Here is a 19,507-nt window from a genome sequence, read left to right on the forward strand (position 1 = left end):
GTCCCCTCATCAGTGGGTCAGTGTCCAGTCTGCCTCTTGGGCCTGGTGACCTGTGAGTGGGCAGCATCCCCGTGTGGGCCAGTCCTAGGAGGCGGAAGGACCGGCACGGGCTGAGGGAATGGCTGGCTCCTCACAGGGAGGGTTGGCTGGCATTTCCCTCCTTGCATCTTCCAGACTCTCACCCTGCCCCATAAAAGGGGAAAGCCGGTGTTGGACCCTGCCCCACGATGCACCCCGCTTCAAAGGCAGCCTCCTCACTAACCGTCTGGCCAGGCCCCAGTGGCCCCGGCTTTGACAGTGACACCAGCAGCACTGGCTGGTGGCCCCTAACACCTCTGGTGTCCCCACTCCTCCTCCAAGTTCTATCAGATGTGAATTTATCCAAGCCCTTTCTCCCACAGATGACATTTTCCTGTTAATATCTCGGAGGAAGATGTCTGACTGGCCTCTCCTGGCCTTTCACCAGACACCGTCCAACTCACAGACAGGGGTTCAGGCACTAACACCCTGTGCTGTGCACGCAGCTCCCAAGGGCATCTGGCACCCACCTGTGAGTCATCCCGAATTTGAAGAGCATTTGCTTAAATCACTTCAGAATGATCCACGTATGCTAACTCTACAATGTGGTGGTTAGAGGTGATGCTATTTTGAGTTTCCATTTGCCTTCCTGATCACACATCAGGCTCCTCTGGCCCTTTGATCAGCCCTTCCCACCCTCTTGGTCCTGACCCTGAGTCCAGCCAGGGCTGCTGCACACCTGGCCTGCAATGTACTGTGCATCCCCGTGCTGGGGGCCACCTGTGGGATCCTGAAGTCACCACCCTGAAGTGCACGGGAGGTAAGGCTTCTGTCCCTCACGCTCAGGTGGACAACTCTCCAGAGCTCTGGGAAGGTCCAAGGGTTCAGCTCCAATTGCCCATGATGGAGGCCCCCACGAGGCATCATGCTGGTCCCGGACTCGCTCCTCCTCTGCCTCATTCCCCTGCCCCAGCTTCCTGGGAACAAAAACCCTCACTGCAAAGACCCCGACTCAGTCTCTGCTTTCTGGGCTAAGGGGGTGGGCACCCAGGCCAGGACAAACATTCTATGTGATACTTGAATGGTCCCATCAAATCCACACCAAACGTTTGCCCAGCTGTTAACTGAATGCTTCCTGTGATGGGAACCTCATTATTTCCCAAGGCTGGTAAGAAGTCCAGCTCCAGCTTCTTCTCAACTCAGTGAGTCTCAACTAGCCTTTACAAAAATGAGAACGTAGAAAAGAGGACACTGGTGCACATCACACAGTCACACAGCTGGTTGCTCCCTCGTGAATGGATTTACTATCAGGGCACTATGGCCACCACAGGCAGCCCATCTCCGACAGTCCAAGTGCACTGTCGTCCATGGTGCTGGGTGGCTCCTGACCTCCCAGCAGCATCACTGCCCAGTGGAGGTCCAGCTGGAGCTTTGTTGGGGTTCATCCCATCAGGAAACTTGGACAGGACACTTGCTTGGAGGTCTTGCAGTGTGGGCTGTAGGGGAACGTCCAGCTGCTGGCATTCAAGCTTTACCTCACCCTTCACGGGTGCACTCAGGGCAGACTCATGCTGACTTTGGGCCCAGGGTGGCCGAGTCCAGACCCATGCCCATCTTTGCTTCCTATACTCACATTGTAAGAGGGCTGTTGGCATTTTAAAGTTTGGAGGCCCTGGCAGTTGGCACTGAGTTTTCTGAATACAACCAGGATTTGCCAACAGTCTGCAGAAACAATATTTAAAAATAAAGAAAAATGTCAGTCACTGGGTGAGCCAAGAGCTGTGGGAGACCTGCATCACTTCCTCTCCAGGGGCCCATGACTTTGTCACCTCCTCATCCTACCCCACATCCTCCCTATGTCCGTGTCCCTCTGGAGTGGTGGTGTCAGTCCCCATAGTCTGGTCCCTCTGTTGAGAATGTTTCTACCACGAAGAGAAGAATCTCAGCAGCACATCCCCCCAAACCCTGCACTTCTGAAGTGCCTCTTGGCACTCTGAATGTTTGCAAAAAGCAGACTCTAGCCAAATTTTTATTAGGGGGACGGCAGTGAAAAGCAAACTTCTGGCAGCAGGAGATGTACAGGAAGCAAGACAGGAGCAGCCAAGCCCAATTCCGATAGCATGTGCTGTGGAGGTGCCAGACGCCGTGGGGACCCCTTATCTCTTCCTCCCACTGATTACTGAGGCAGTCCAGCTCCAAAGCCCACAGCACATTCTGGAAGCTATCATGCGACTTTTTACCTAGTCCCTTAAAATGAAACTATTCCTAATACACCAACCCCTGGAGCACATCAAGTCCTTGGAAACAAATTCTCAGATTGTTTTTGTCCTTTATCCTTTGTAGATAGGATGCATTTTTACTCATCTGACCTAAGCGTTTCAATCTGTGCAATAGGCTTTGAAGATATTGATGCAGTTTAAGGAAAAATGACATTTGAAGTGATGCTTACAAGACATGAAACAGAAGTTCGGCTTTATCATAATTGCTACTTTGTAGAATGATTTGCATTTAACATTAGTTTGGGGCGGTAAAGGCTATGACGTGCTCACTGACCCAGATGGGTCGGGGCACCCGCGTGACAGGCGGTCCCCTCGGGCCCCGGGCGGCGCGGGAGGTGCTCCACAGGGGGCCGCTCAGGTGTCCCGTCGCCAGTGCAGGGGACCATCACCTGCTCTTCACATAGAACCTTTCCTGGTCAGAGAAGGGACACACGTGGGAAGGCGTAGCCACCGGGACAGCGCAGCGTCTTCCCACAAACCCCACCTTCTGCACAACCCAGGAACTCCTGTAACACTTGCTTCACTGCGGACCTCTAAGCAGATCAGATGAGCTCCCTCGGGGCGGGGGGGGAGGGTTGTGCGTGTGCGAGTGTTTGTGGCTGTGGCGGGGTGGAAGGTGGGGGGACTGGGCCTGTGGCTGTGGCTGGACTGTCCTCCCGCCGCTCTAGGCCGCGCCTCTCCACTGCCTGCAGGTCCCCGCTGGATCGACGTCCCTCTGCGCCAATCGGAGGCACCCGGCCTCGGCCCCGCCTCCCGGCGAGCCGCCCGCGCACGCGCCGTAGGGCGAAGTGGGCGGGGCGGCCCGAGGAGCGCGCACCATGCAGGCCAGCGGGTACACGGCTGCCGCCGCCCTCGGCCAGGCCCGCTCCCCCGTCCAAGTGGTAGGTGCTGGGCTGGCGGTGGTGGGAGGTGGGGATGGGGGTGGCGCCCCCCTCCTCGCCCCTCCCCGCCCCTCCTCGCCCCTCCCCGCCCCTCAGCTCCAGTACCCCTCCCTGACTCTGACTCCCCGACTCTGCGGTCGTCTCCTGTCCCCTCCTCTCCTCTCCTCTCCTTTCCTCTCCACTCCGTCCCTCTCCCCTCCGTCCTCCTCCTCTCCGCCCCGCTCCCCTGCATCCCTCCCTCTCTCCTCTCCCCATCCTGGGTCTCCATTTCCCACACCACCACCGCCTCTTCTCTTGGGCAGCCTATGAGGGTCTCTGCCCAAATCAACGTTAAAGCACCAGCAGGAGTGCGAACAGAGATTAATCAAGGCTCATCTTTGGCAGAAATTCACATTATGTTTTGTATTGTAGATCTTGAAAACAGTAAAAATATTCTTTCCTTTAAAAAATAATTCCAAAGTAAAGTAAATATGTATGTAAATTAGGGAACTACTTATGTGGATAACATAAATGCAGGAAGGGATACCACTGTTGAATCAGATCCTCAGAGTAAAGAACTTGACAGAACTGTATTTTCAGTGCTTATATCTGTGAGCTTTTCATAACCATATTCAGATTTAGCATTTAAAATATCTATATTCTGTATAGATATATAATTCGTACATATATGCATGTATGTATGTTTGCACGTGTATGCATATGTAGACACACGCTCACACCTGGATGACCTGTGTTTCTGTTTTCTTACTTGGGAATATGTCCACTCTTCGTTAGGGTATAAACTCAAGGGTGAGGACCGACTGTAACTTCTATCATTGGGTATTCTGTATTGCTTAATGTGGTAATAGTACAGAATTAAGACAAATCCTGTAATCAGTTGTTTTGTTGGCAGTCAAGATTCACTGGTTTTACTCCATACACTTCATAAATTTTTGTTTTATGTGGGCCCTATGAGAAGAGGATAGTGCCAAACTATCCTAAACTGAGTAGAGCAAAGGAAGAGAGAGCTGGAGGGAGGTCACCTCCCCTTTTCCCAGCCCCGCCCCCATACTTTGTTAAAGCAAGTATAGGGGGTACTTAAAAGGGTTTCTTTGTTGCAGTTTCTCTAACATCATGGTTTACTGAAAATGCTTATTTCATGAGTGGGTTCAAGATACACAGATGCTTGTTTCAACCAAAATGATGATGTTTCTGACCACTGATTGGGAAACACATGAATTTGCCATTGTATTGGGAATATTTTTCATGCCTTTCAGATTTTTGTTTCCTTTTCAAAAGCATCCAAAAGACCAATTCTGGGAAATCTAAGACAATAAATCTTGAGAGGAGGCATAGACACCTTTTTTTTGGTCAGGACATATTCTTTCCCTGGAAGGCTTATTCTGAGTTACTCTGTAAGTCAGGTCTTGCCCTTTGGAAATAAGCATTGTGCGGATGGTAATGGGGAAGTAAATTAGAGCCATGGAAAGAGTATTCAGTTTCCACACTTGTTTCTCAATCGGTTTGTTTTGAATTCCAGTCTGTTATCCTCCCGGTCCATGACGCTGAACCGTGGCTGGACGAGTGCTTGGGGTCTGTTTTGCAGCAGGACTTCGAAGGCTCCATGGAGCTTTCCATTTTTAATGATGCCAGTAAGGTATTTATGAACTTCCTGTTGGTGATTTAGCCCTAGTGTAAGTCACCTCTGACTGTTTGGAGGAAAGTTTCCTGACCTGCCAACGTCCTCGTGCTTTCAGGACAAGTCCATGACTATCATTGAAAAATGGAAAGAGAAGCTGGAAGATTCCGGCATCCTCGTGGTCATTGGAGGGCACGATTCTCCTTCTCCCCGAGGAGGTCAGTAACCGTGTTTAGTTTATTATTCTTATCGACTTATGTACTAAAATAGTTTCCTGTTGTTCAAATCCTGGTGAAAATTATCCTGAGTAATACTTGAGTATACCACTTATTAAGGACACGGTAAGCCTGGCTTTCTTATGCTTCAGTAAGGATTTGTGTACATCCACTGCTCATTCTTTACTTTTTCAGCCCAACAGAAAGCCACTGGGTGTTTTTATTCCTGGTGTGATTGGTCATTATTGGTCACCTCTAATTTTTAAAATTCTTTTATTGTAACATTAGGTTTGTTTTTGTCCATTAAAAAAAAATCTTCTTAAAGAAGCAGCTTTTGGTTTCATTGATTTTCTATATTGTTTTTCTTTTTCCTATTTTGTCTGTTTTCTATTTCGACTCTGAATTGTATTATTTTCTTTCTGCTCACTTTGGGTTTAATTGGTTCTTTTTGTAATTCTTTTTTTTTAATTAATTAATTTATTTATTTTTGGCTGTGTTGGGTCTTTGTTGCTGCGCGTGGGCTTTTTCTAGTTGTGGTGAGTGGGGGCTACTCTTCATTGTGGTGCGCAGGCTTCTCATTGCAGTGGCTTCTCTTGTTGTGGAGCACAGGCTCTAGGCATGCGGGCTCAGTAGTTGTGGCTCGCAGGCTCTAGAGCGCAGGCTCAGTAGTTGTGGTGCACGGGCTTAGTTGCTCCGTGGCCTGTGGGATCTTCCCATACTAGGGCTCGAACCCATGTCCCCTGCATTGGCAGGCAGATTCTTAACCACTGCGCCACCAGGGAAGCCCCTCTTATTGTAATTCTTAAGGTGAAAGCTGAGGTCATTGGTTTGACACCTTTCTCATTTTCTAACATAGGCATTTAGTGATATAAATTCCCCTCTAACTATTGCATTAGCAACATCCCACAAATTCTGATATGTTATGTTTTAATTTTCATTCAGCTTCAAAATACCTTCTAATTTCCCCTTTGATTTCTTATGTGATTTATGGATTATTTGAAGTATTTAGTATTTAGTTTACAAATATTTGAGGGATTTCCCAGATATCTTTCTATTATTCATTTCTGATGTAATTCCTCTGAAGTAAGAGAACATACTTTTTTGACTTGAATCTTTTAAATTTAGTAAGATTTACTTTATAGCCCAGGGTAAGGCCTATCTTGGCAAATGTTCCGTGTGCACTTGAGAAGGTTGTGTATCTGCTGGTGTTGTGGAGTTTTCTGTAAACGTAAATCAAGTCCAGTTGGGCACAGTCTTGTTTAAATCTACTGCATCCTTGCTGATACAAGGTCTACTTGTTCTCAGTTACTGAGTTGGGGTATTGAAATCTCCAACTCTAATTGTAGATTTATTATTCTTCCTTATAGTTCTATCATTTTTGGCTTTGTGTATTTTGAAACTCTGTTAATATTTGAGATTGTTGTGAAGAATTGACCCCTTCATCATTATGAATAACCCTCCTGACCTCTGGTAGTATACATTGTTTGATATTAATATAACTGCTCTGGCTTTATTTTGACTAGTGTTAGCATAGTGTATCCTTTCCATCATTTTTCCTGTCTTTATATTTAAAGGATGCCCCCTCCCTTATAGATTCTTGTAGACAACATATGATGGTGCTTTTTAAATCCAATCTGACAATCTCTGCCTTTTAACTGGGATGTTTACATTAGTTACATGTAATATGATTATTGATGTGGTTAAGTTTGAGTCTCTCGCTATTATCTTATATTAGTCGCATCTATTCTTCATTCCATTTTCCTCTTTCTCTGCCTTCTTTTGGATTAATTAAATATCTTTTATAACAGCTTTATTAAAATACAATTTATATACCACACAATCCACCCATCAAAGTATACAATCAAGTGTTTTGTAGTATGTTCACAGATGTGTGCAGCCACCACCACAGTCAATTTTAGAACATTTTCATCACCTCAAAAAGGAACCTTGTATCCTTTAGTTATCACCCTCCATCCCCCATTCCCCCCAGCCCTATGCAACCACTGATTTACTTTCTGTCTGTAGATTTGCCTGTTTTGGACATTTCGTATAAATGGAATCATATAATATGTGTTCTTTTGTGACTGGCTTCTTTCATGTAGTAAGATGTTTTTAAGGTTCATGTTGAGGCATATATTAGTACTTCATTCCTTTTTATGAGAGAATAATATTGGGTTGGCCAAAAAGTTCATTTGGTTTTAAGTAAAAATAAAAGACATTTTTCATTTGCACCGAGAACTTTATTGAACAATGTATTCATTAACCAAACGAACTTTTTGGCCAACCCAATATTTAATTGTATAGGTGTACCATATTTTGTTTATCCATTCATCAGCTGAGGGACATTTGGGTTGTTCTACCTTTTGGCTGTTGTGAAGAGCGCTAGTATAAACATTTGTGTACAAATTTTTGTTTCAACATAGGTTTTCAGTTCCTTTGGGTATATACCTTGTAGTTGAATTGCTGGGTCATATTGTAATTCTATGTTCAGCATATTGAGGAACTGCCAAACTATTTTCCACATCAGTTGCACCATTTTACATTGCCACCAACCATGTATGAGGGCTCCAGTTTCTCCACATCCTTACCAACACTTCTTATTTTCTGTGTTCTTTTTTATTATAGCCATCCTAGTGAGTGTGAAATGGTTTTTCATTGTGGTTTTGATTTTCATTTCTCTACTGACTAATGATATTGAGCCTCTTTTTGTGTGCTTGTTGTCCATTTGTATATCTTCTTTGGAGAAGTGTCTATCCAAATCCCTTGACCATTTTAAAATTGGATTGTTTGCGTTTTTGTTGTTGAGCTGTAAGAGTTCTTTATATATTCTGGATACTAGACCCTTATCAGATATATGATTTGCAGATATTTTCTCCCATACTTTGGATTGTCTTTTCACTCTCCTGAGAATAATCTTTGATGCACAAAAATTGTAATTTTGATAAAATCCAATTTATTTTTGTTGTCATTTTATGTGCTTTTGGTGTCCTATCTAAGAAATCATTGCTTAATCAAGGTCATGAACATTTACTCCTTTGTTTTCTTCAAAGAGTTTAATAATTTGAGCTCTTTTATGTAGGTCTTTGTTCCATTTTGAGTTCATTTTTGTATATGGTGTGAAGTAAGAATATAAGTTCATTCTTTTGCATGTGGATATTGAGTTGTTCCAACACCATTTGTTTAAGACTATTCTTTCTCCATTGAAAGTTTTGGTACCCTTGTGAAAATCAGTTGACCGTAAATGAATGAATGGGTTCATTTCTGGACTCTATTCTTATGCCAGTACTACACTGCTTTGATTACCATAGCTTTGTGGTAGGTTTTGATATTGGGAAGTGTGAGTCTTCCAACTTCGTTTTCCTTTTTCAAAATTGTTTTGCAATTTCATATGAATTTTAGGACCAGTTTTTTCATTTCTGCAAAAAAGACCATTGGGATTTTGATGGGGATGGCATTGAATCTGTATATCTGTTTGGGTTGTGTTGTCACTTTAACAATATTAAGTCTTCCAATTCATGAACACAGAATATCTTTCTTTAGGTCTTAGGTCTTCTTCAGTTTCTTTTATCAATGTTTTTTAACTTTCAATGTACAAGTCTTTTGCCTCTTTGGTTAAATTAACTCCTCAGCATTTTATTATTTTTTATGGTAGTGTGAATGGAATTGTTTTCTTAATTTCCTTCTCAGATTGTTCATTGTTAGTGTATAGGAAAACTGATTTTCCTGTGTATTGATCTTGTATCCTGCAACTTTGTTGAACTTGTTTATTAGCTCTAGTAGTTTTTTTGTGAGTTTTTAGGATTTCCTATATTTAAGATCATGTCATCTGCAACTGAGATAGTTTTACTTATCCCTTTTTAATTGGATGCCTTATTTCTTTTTCTTGCCTAATTGCTCCAGCTAGAACTTCCAGTGTTTAGGAGTGGAGAAAGGAGACACCCTTTTCTTCATCCTGATCTTAGGGGGAAAGCATATGGTGTTTCACCATTGAGTGTGATGTTAGCTGTGGATTTTTACAAATACCCTTTATCATGCTGAGGAAGTTCCCTTCAATTCCTAGTTTGTTGACTGTGTTTTTCTTTATCATGAAAGAGGATTTTGTCCAATCTTTTTTCTGCATCAATTGAGATAATCATGTAGGTTTTTTTCCTTCAGTTCTATTAAGGTGGTATATTATGCTGATTGATTTCGTATGTTGAACCACCCTTGCATTACTGGGATAAATCCCACTTGGTCATGGTGTATAATCTTTCTAATATGCTGCTGGATTTAGTTTGCCAGTATTTTGTTGAGGATTTCTACATAGATATTCATAAGGGATATTGGTATGTAGTTCTCCTTTCTTCTAATGTCTCCGTCTGACTATAGTGTCAGAGTAATGCTGGCTTTGTAGAATGAGTAAGAAGTGTTTCCTTTTCTTCTATTTTTTTTTTGGTGGGGGGAAGAGTTTGAGAAGGACTGTTGTTAATTCTCTAAATGTTTGGTAGAATTCACTAGTGGAACCGTCTGATCCTAGGCATTTTTGCTGTTGTTGGGAGATTTTGATTACTGATTCAATCTCTGTATTTGTTATAGGTATGTTCAGATTTTTTACTTCTTCTTGAGTTAGTTTTGATAGTTGGTGTGTTTCTAGAAATTGTCCATTTCATCTAGGTTATCTGATTTGTTGGCATACAGTTGTTCATAATATTCAATTATAATCTGTTTAGGTTTCTGTTAAGTTTAATAGTAACGAACCCACTTTCTTTTTCTTTTCTTTTCTTTTTTTTTTTTTTTTTGGCCGTGCCTCGTGGCTTGTGGGATCTTAGTTCCCTGACCAGGGGTCGAACCTGCACCCCCTGTAGTAGAAGTGCAGAGTCTTAACCACTGGACCATCAGGGAAGTCTCCCCACTTTCATTTTTGATTTTAGTAATTTGAAGCTTCTTTGTTCTTAGTCTAGCTAAAGGTTTGTCAATGTTGTTGATCTTTTCAAAGAACCAACTTTTGGTTTCATTGATTTTCTCTGTTGTTTTTTTAGTCTTTATTTCATTTATCTCTGTTCTGATCTTTATTATTTCTTTCCTTCTGCTAGCTGTGTGTTTAATGTGTTCTTCTTTTTCTAGCTCCGTAACGTGTAAAGCTAGATTGTTGACTTGAGGCGTCTTTTATGTAGACATTTATATATAAATTTCCCTCTGATCACTGCTTTTGCTGCATCCTGTAAGTCTTGGTATGCTGTATTTTTATTTTTATTTATCTCTTAAGTATATTCTAATTTCCCTTATTTGACCCATTGGTTACTTAAGAGTAGGTTGTTTAATTTTCACCTATTTGTCCTTCCGTTATTGAATTCTAGTTTCATTCCATTGTGGTCAGAGAAGATACTTAATCTGATTTCAGTCTTGAAAAAAATTTTGAGATATGTTTTGTGGCCTGACATGTGGTCTGTCCTGGAGAATGTTGCATGTGCACTTAGGAAGAATGCATATTCTGCTGTTATTGAGTAGAGTGTTCTGTGTATGTCTGTTAGGTCTGTTGGTTTATAGTGTTGTTCAAATCCTCTATTACCTTACTGCTCTTCTGTCTTGATGTTCTATCTATTATTGAAAGTGAGGTGTTGAAGTATTCAACTACTATAGTAGAATTATGTTTCTCCCTTCAGTTCTGTTCATTTTTGCTTCATTTATTTTGGGGCTCTCTTGTTAGATGTGTATAGTTTTATAATTGTTATATTTTCTTGATTGACCCTTTCATCAATATATAGTGTCCTTTGTTTCTTGTAACAATTTCTGACTTAGGGTTTATTTTCCCTAGTACTAGTTTAATCACTCCAGCACTTTTTTGGTTGTTGGTTGAGTGGAATATCTTTTTCCATCATTTCATTTTCAACTTATTTGTGCCTTTGGATCTAAGATGAATCTCCTGTAGCATTTAAATGGATCATGTGTTTTTTTTAATCCATTCTGCCAGTCTTTGCCTTTTCATTGGAGCATTTATATTTAAAGTAATTACTTTCGAGGCTTTTGCCATTTTGCTATTGTTTTCTATATGCTGTCTATCTCTTTTATTCTTCAATCCTCCATCAGTGCTTTCCTTTATGTTTAATTGGTTATTACTAGTGTGCCATTTTTATTCCCTTCTCATTTCCTATTCTGTGTATTTGTAAGTTATTTTCTTAGTCATCACTGTGGGGATTACAAGTAACATCTTAAATTTATAACAATCTAATTTGAATTAACATCAACTTAACTTTAATAGTGTATAAAGCTCTGCTCCTGTACAGCTGTGTACCTCCCACTTTATATCAGTTTTGTCACAAATTACATCTTTATGATTTGCCCATTAGCATAGGTTTATAATCACTGTTTAATGTGTCTTTTAAATTATATGGGAAAAATACAAACTGAAAGTAAAATAATACTGGCTTTTATATTTAGCTACATAGTAATCTTCATCAATGTTTTTCATTTGTTTGTATGGTTTCAAGTTACTGTCTAGTGTTCTCATTAGAGCCAGAAGGACTCCTGTTAGCATTTCTTGTAGGGCAGATCTGTTCGTGAATATCTCCCTCAGCTTCTGTTTATCTACAAATGTGTTAATTTCTCCATCTTTGAAGGATAGTTTTGCCAGATACAGAGTTTCTGTATGTTATAGACCCAATAATACATTACTTACATATTGTTTTTTAAATTAATTTCTTATTGGAGTATAGTTGGTTTACAATGTTGTGTTAGTTTCTGCTGTACAGTGAAGTGGAGTTCCCTGTGCTATACAGTAGGTTCTTATTACTTATCTATTTTATACATATTATTGTATATATGTCAATTCCAATCTCCCAATTCATCCCATCCCCCATCCCCTGCTTTCCCTCCTTGGTGTCCATACATTTGTTCACTACATCTGTGTCTCTATTTCTGCCTTGCAAACTGGTTCACCTGTACCATTTTTCTAGGTTCCACATATATGCATTAATATACGATATTGGTTTTTCTTTTTCTGACTTACTTCACTGTATGACAGTCTCTAGGTCCATCCATGTTGCTGCAAATGGCATTATTTCATTCTTTTTTATGACTGAGTAATATTCCATGGTATATATGTACAATATCTTCTTTATCCATTCCTCTGTCGATGGACATATAGGTTATTTCCATGTCCTGGCTATTGTAAATAGTGCTGCAGTGAACACTGGGGTGTGTGTATCCTTTCGAATTATGGTTTTCTCCAGATATATGCCCAGGAGTGGGATTGCTGGATCATATGGTAGCTCTATGTTTAGTTTTTAAAGAAATTGCCATACTGTTCTCCATAGTGGCCGTATCAGTTTACATTCCCACCAATGGTGTAGGAGGGTTCCCTTTTTTCCACACCCTCTCCAGCATTTATTGTTTGTAGATTTTTTTTTTTTTTTTTTTTTTTTTGTGGTACACGGGCCTCTCACTGTTGTGGCCTCTCCCGTTGCGGAGCACAGGCTCCGGACGTACAGGCTCAGCGGCCATGGCTTACGGGCCTAGCCGCTCCACGGCATGTGGGATCTTCCCGGACCGGGGCACGAACCCATGTCCCCTGCATCGGCAGGTGGACTCTCAACCACTGTGCCACCAGGGAAGCCCTTGTTTGTAGATTTTTTGATGATGGCCATTCTAACTGGTATGAGGCGATACCTCATTGTAGTTTTCATTTGCATTTCTCTAATAATTAGTGATGTTGAACATCTTTTCACGTGCCTCTAGGCCATCTGTATGTCTTCTTCGGAGAAGTGTCTGTTTAGATCTTCCACCCTTTTTTTTTTTTTTTTTTTTTTTTTTTTTGCCATACGTGGGCCTCTCACTGTTGTGGCCTCTCCCGTTGTGGAGCACCGGCTCCGGATGCGCAGGCTCAGCAGCCGTGGCTCACGGGTCCAGCTGCTCCGCGGCATGTGGGAGCTTCCCGGACCGGGGCACAAACCCGTGTCCCCTGCATCGGCAGGCGGACTCTCAACCACTGCGCCACCAGGGAAGCCCCCACCTATGTTTTGATTGGGTTGTTACATATTGTTTTATACAATTTTTTTTTTTACTACTGCTACTTCAGTTAGCAGAAGAAATATGCATTTATATTGTCTTTTATAATTAATAATTACTTTACTGGTGCTGTCTATTTTCTTTCATGGATTTGAAATACTCCCTGGAATCACTTGGGGTCAATCTTTTTAATCTAAAGAACTTCCTTTAGTATCTCTTGTAAGGTGAATCAACAACAGTTTCTCTCAGTGTTTGTTTATTTGGAATGTCTTAATTTCTCCTTTATTTTTGAAAGATAGTTTTACTGGATATAGGATTCTTGGTTAACAGTTTTTTCTTTGAGTTCTTTGAATATGTTATCCCACTGCCTTCTGGCCTCCATTGTTTGTGCTGAAAAGTCAACTGTTAATCTTACTGAGATTTCCTTTCTTTTCCCTTGTCTCTTTTAAGATTTTCTCCCTGTTTTTGACTTTCAGTGTTTTTACTATGACGTATCTAGTTGTGAATCTATTGAGTTTATCCTCCTTGGAGTTTGTTGAGCTTCTTGAATGTGTAGATTAATGTTTTTCACTGCATTTGGAAAGATTTTAGCCATTATATCTTTGAATATTTTTTGTGCTTATTGCTCTTTTCTTTTGGTACTACTATTATGCATATATTAGTGTCTTTAATAGTATTTCAGATTTCTCTGAGGTCGTGTTTATTTTTCTTCATTCTTTTTTCTCTCTGTTCTTCAGATTGCATTATTTTTATCCATCAAGTGTGCTAATTTTTCTACCAATTCAAATATACTGTTGAGCTCCTCCAGGGTATTTTTTGGTTAGGGCGTTATACTTTTCAGCTCTAGAATTTCCAGTTGGTCCTTTTTAATAATTTCTGTTTCTTTATTGATACTCTTGATTTGATATGACATTGTCTTCATACCTTTCTTTGCTTCTTTAATTATGGTTTCCTTTAGGTCTTTGAACATATTTATAATGGTTACTTTGAGGTCTTTGTTAAATTAGACACTGTGATGTTCTCAGTAGAAGTTTCTGGGCCTTATTTTTATTAGGTGTCTGGGTAATGCTTTCTTGTTTCTTTGCATGTCTCCTAATTTTTGTTGGAAACTGGACATATTAGATAATATATTATAGTAACTCTGGGTACTGGTCCCCCCCACCCCGACTAGGCTTGTTATTATTATTGACTTGTTTGCTTGTATATTGACTGGTTGGATAATTTTAGTAAAGTCTGCTCCCCTGCCCTTGCAGTGTGAAACCTCTAATGATCTCTCTCAGGAATACAGCGCTGGGTGTACCCACAGTCACCCTGAGGTGACAGTGGTGTGGGCTGGCCTCTCTCTGCATGACCACACCCAGCTGTCAAGCTCCACTTATTGCTGACTGCTTTACTGTTTTCAACAATACCTAAGAGCATAAATTGCTATATAAGAATAATTAAGTGAATTCAGATTCCTTCAAAGGAATAGTTCTTGAGGTCAGTGTTTAAAGTTTGTTCTGACACCAGGAGGGCTCTTCTCAGCTGTCTCTTACCCGTTTATGTCTAGCAAACTGGTCGTCCCACAGTTTAGCCTATATTGCCAATGAATCTACCAATTTCCTTTACCAGCTGCCTCTCACCACTGTTTTGGGTGTGCCCTAGGGCTTGAACTTCACACCCTGTTGCAGATGAAGCAGGGGGTGGGCAGTAACCCCATGTCTCTCTCAATATGGAACCCCCACCCCACAAACTAGGGCAAGGGCATTTGGGTCCCCAGTATTCTTGGTGATACCATTCCCAGTGTAGACAGAGTCCATCCCAGCATGGGGGCTGAGTGGGAGAAGGGAGCCCCACTTCTCAACTGCACTTGCCTGGGACTCAGCCTCAGCAACAGGTACCTGGAGTCAGGATGAAGAATGCTGATGCCCTATCTCTCCCAGGAAAATAGCTTTCTGACGGGCCTAGCAGAAGAGGGAACCTTGTATTTTTGGCTGTACCTGTCTGGGGTGAGGCTTCCTTCTTGGGGGAGAGAAGGAGCAGGTCTTGGCTCAAATACCTAGACCCTCACTATTACTGAGTTTTAGTAGATTTTCTTGAATAAATATTTTTTTCATTTGCTGTGTGTTAGGGCCATTTCCAGAGACTGTAAATGGTTGGGTTTTTAAAAAATAATTTTTAAAAAATTATTTAAAAATAATTTTTTAAAATTAAATTATTAAAAAAATAATTTTTACCAGTTTTGCTGGCAAGCAGTCTATGGAACTTGTGCTGTCAGGCCAGCTCCAATCAAAATTTCTTTTGGTTCTATTTTATCTCCTTTGTTGGGTTATTAGCTATAATTCCTTTTTTGCCTTGTTAGTGGTTGATTTGGAGTTTACAGAATATACTGTCAGCTTACCAAGTTCAGCCCCTCAGATGTGTGTACAGCTTCACATACAGTGTGAGAACCTCATGACAGGACATGTCCTTCTCTCCCCTCTTGCCTTGTTTGCTGTTGTTGTCATGCATTCTACTTTTACATGTACCGTAAACCCCACAAACGTTGGTATTAACTTAGTTTAAACAGTCAATCATCTTTTTAAGAGACCGAAATAATAAGAAAGAAGATTACTCATTTACTCATATAGTTAGTTTTCAGTGCTCTTCATTTCTTTGTGTAGAGCCAGATTTCCATCTTCTATGATTTTCCTCCTGCCTGGACTTTTTTAAACATTTCTTGCAGTGATGGTCTACTGGCGATGAATTCTTTTACCTTTTGTATGTCCTTGTCTGGCATGTTTGAGTGTTGGCTGGTGGATCCGGTGATGAAGAAATTTCATCACAAGCTTTATTATCCTTCCTTTAGTCCCTACTTGCTGCCCCCAGAGCACCTCCCCATACAGGTGAGCTTGCCCCTTAGGTAACCTGCCTGTACTGCTTTTGCCCACCCCCACCCCCCGCTTCCCTTCCTTCTGTTCATCCTTCCATCTTCCTCTGTTCCGTGCAATTCCTCTCCTTTTTGGCGTGGACAGGGAGAAGAGAAGGCGGAGGCCTGAAACGGCTGTCTTCTGTATTTGTGGGAACAGCTTCTCCCAATCCTGGTGCTGCCTCCTGAACCTGCTGTTCTTTTGCTTCACAGCGATGGAGGGAGGGGTGGGCACTCAGCTCCCCACACAGCGGTGGGTGGAGGAAGGAACACAATCCAAAAGTTCTTGCCAAGCGAGCCTCTGGACTGTGGTATTTGGGTTTCCTTCCACGTCAGGGTACAGCCTCCTTCTGTCTCCTCTCGAGGTTCTTGCAGTTTTTAAATCGGAAGTTCAGAGTCTATGGTCTCCTTTTGTTTCTAGTGTTGGACTTGGGTAGAGAGGATAGACTACCAGTTTCACTGGTTCCCTATCTTGTCCAACGCTGATAGTTTTTCACATTATCGCAGATTTTCTATTTAGGTAATCTAATCCTGAATAAATATTATAATTTTGTTTCTTTATTTCTAATTATTTCTTTATTTTTCATATATTTTGGGGGGTAGCAGAACAATGTGGAATCACATTAATGAATCCTTTTACTGTGCTGGCTTCGTGGGAATGTTTGTAGTGTTTCAGTGTTAAAAGTATGACATTTGCTATTGCTTTCTGATAGATACCTTTATCAAGGTAACTTGATATTTCTAATTTAGTAAGCCTTCATAAAATGAGGCATCAGGGACTTCCCTGTTGGTCCAGCAGTTAAGACTCTGCACTTCCAATGCTGGGGACGTGGGTTTGATCCCTGATGGAGATCTAAGATCCCATGTGCTGCATGGTGCAGCCAGAAAAAAAAAAAAAAAAAGAGGTGTCAGTGTAGAATTTATTAGATGTCTTTTAGGTATCTGTTAAAGTGATTGCCTATTTTTTTCTCCTAACATTTTTATTGTAGTAAATTACATTAGTATTTTTCTTAACAGTGAACCACTCTTGCAGTGCCAGAACTAACCAGCCATAACACTATAGTATTTTCATACAATGCAGTTATTCGGTTTTCTTAAGGATTTTTATATCTATATACATATGGAACATTGGTCTGTAGTTTTTTGTGTGGGTTACATGTCTGGCTCAGGGGTGAGAGCAGAAGGTCTCGGACTTGCTGATGTAGCTTCATGAGAGCAATAACTGTAGAACAATTCAGCCCACTTTTGTCTCAACCTCCCATATAAACTAGCCTCACAGCCTGCATTTAGATGACAGGAAGACCATTTACTTATTTTCATGAATAAATGTCTACTTTGACTAATTACAGATTTTTTTTTTTTTGCAGTACGCGGGCCTCTCACTGTTGTGGCCTCTCCCGTTGCGGAGCACAGGCTCTGGACGCACAGGCTCAGCGGCCATGGCTCACGGGCCCAGCCGCTCCGCGGCATGTGGGATCTTCCCCGGAACAGGGCAGGAACCCGTGTCCCCTGCATTAGCAGGCGGACTCTCAACCACTGCGCCAGTAGGGAAGCCCCCAGATTTTTTTTTTTCATACCAGTTTGTGGTTAAAAAAAAAAAAAAAAAAAAAAGAAAATTCAGGCATACAGAAAGGTCTGCAATGAAATGTAAAAGCTCCACGCCCTAGGAGCAACCAGTGTTTTTTAGTTCCTACTGGATTTACTTAACTCACAGTGTTAGTTGATACTTGCTGTGAAAGAGGAAACATTTAGCCCAGTGTAGGTACTTCACACTTCCCTTTCTCTCTCTTCCCCCCTCAGAGTTTTGGTTTGTCATAATATATCTATATTGTCAGGGCTTATAATCTTTACATTCTGTTCTGTAACTCTTGTTGTTTTATGTACTTGACTTGGTTGATTCCAACAGCTTAAACCTTGCAAAAACAGCACTAATGGTTTTTAAGTAACTGTTATTCGCTGCAGACCACCCGGTGGATTAGACTCGGAGGAGGAACTGAAGTAAATCTGCTGCTAACCCCGTGCTGCACACTGAGGGGATTCCCAGGTGTCAAAATCTATGGAGCCTTTAAAACATCTCCTGCTTTATTCCCTTCTACTGTATACGCATGCACCACTGTTTGGGGGTTTTGTTTTCCTTCTCTTTTTATTTCATTTAATTTTCTTTCTTTTTTTTTTTTTTTTTTTGCGGTATGCGGGCCTCTCACTGTTGTGGCCTCTCCTGATGCGGAGCACAGGCTCCGGACGCGCAGGCTCAGTGGTCATGGCTCACGGGCCTAGTGGCTCTGCGACATGTGGGATCTTCCCGGACCAGGGAACGAACCCGTGTCCCCTGCATCGGCAGGTGGACTCTCAACCACTGCGCCACCAGGGAAGCCCCTAATTTTCTTTTTAATTATGTTCCTTTTAAGTTTCTCTTAAGTACTTCTTCAAGTAATTTTTTCATATCCGGTATGTGTATGGTAAAATATTTAGAGTATTTACATGTCAAAAAATGTCTTTATTTTGTACTTTTACTCAATTGGCAGTTTGTCTGGGTATAGAATTCTAGGTGCAAAATAATTTTCCTTAGAATTTTGGAGGAGTTGCTTCATTATCTTCTGGTATCTCCTGATTCTAGTAAGAAATCTTATGTAAGTCTGATTCTTATTATTTTAAAGGCATCTTTTCTGAAAGTGTCTAAGATTTTTCTCTTTGTGTTTTGAGTTTTGAAATTTCATGATGCTGGGTCAAGTTGTGGTTGTTTCTTCATTCATCCTCTGTTTCTGTAAAAATGGTTCACTTTGCATATTTAGCTTTAATTGTAATCTAGTGTGCCTCCAGTAGTTTGACTTTATAGTTTTCATATAAGACTTGAAAACAATATGCCTGCACACATTGCTAGAGCTGAAAGTGCAGGCAGGACAGATGATGAGACCGTGGCTGGTGGGGTTGAAGGTAGAAGCAGGGCAGATGATAAGACTGGCTGGTGGACAGGTTCCTGTAGGTTTTAGGAATCATGTCTTTCTTTAAAAAGTTGTCCTCAACTTTGGTAGCATGTTAGAATTGCCTGGAGAGGCTTTAAGAATCCTGGTGCCTGAGTCCTACCCTAAGATGTTCTCGTGTAATTGGTCTGGGGTGCAACCATGGCACGCAGGTTGTAAAAGCTTCCCAAAACATACTGAAGAGCATCCAGGGTTGAGAACCACTCCTTTAAAATCCTCAGGAATGGTGTAGCTTCACCTCCATAGTGAGCTTGGTCTTAAGGGAACCTTGTAGCTCCCAACACAGCTGAAGGTTTGAGATCTCTCTGGAATACCCCTCAGATGAGATCCAGGGGGGTGTTAGGTCGGCTACGAGATCCTGTTCGGACCCAGCGGGTGACTTGCCAAAACAAAGGCTCACAGCTACTCAGATCCTTTCCAGGTGGGTGGGTGGGTCAGTAGGGTTGTGGCATAGGATTGAAGCATTCAGGGTAGCTCTCAGGGGAGAGCTGTGAGCGGGAGAGACAGTTCTACTCTTTCTAGATGCCTCTTGTCCTCCAAGACTCCTTCTCATCTTCCCGCTTTCTCTCTGCTCTTTTCTGCTGGTGTTGGGTGGTCGGGGGACTCAGTGGGTCTCACTTGCTGATTCTTGCTGGTGCACCTTGC

The 19,507-nt window shown here is 41.8% G+C and overlaps 1 protein-coding gene across 1 annotated transcript in view; it reads left to right on the forward strand.

The window, feature by feature from the left end:
- The first annotated feature begins 2,819 nt into the window (after positions 1-2,819).
- The window catches only part of B3GNTL1 (UDP-GlcNAc:betaGal beta-1,3-N-acetylglucosaminyltransferase like 1), a 120,063-nt gene continuing 103,375 nt past the window's right edge, over positions 2,820-19,507 (forward strand). Inside the window, exons 1-3 of the mRNA XM_082603047.1 lie at positions 2,820-3,178; positions 4,698-4,814; positions 4,915-5,014. Of these exons, the coding sequence (XP_082459173.1) occupies positions 3,116-3,178; positions 4,698-4,814; positions 4,915-5,014 (280 nt within the window). The 5' untranslated portion in view covers positions 2,820-3,115. The remainder of the gene's footprint in view (positions 3,179-4,697; positions 4,815-4,914; positions 5,015-19,507) is intronic.

The sequence above is a fragment of the Mesoplodon mirus genome (genome assembly GCF_964341445.2).
Source record: "Mesoplodon mirus genome assembly, chromosome: 18".
NCBI classification, from domain to species: domain Eukaryota; kingdom Metazoa; phylum Chordata; class Mammalia; order Artiodactyla; family Ziphiidae; genus Mesoplodon; species Mesoplodon mirus.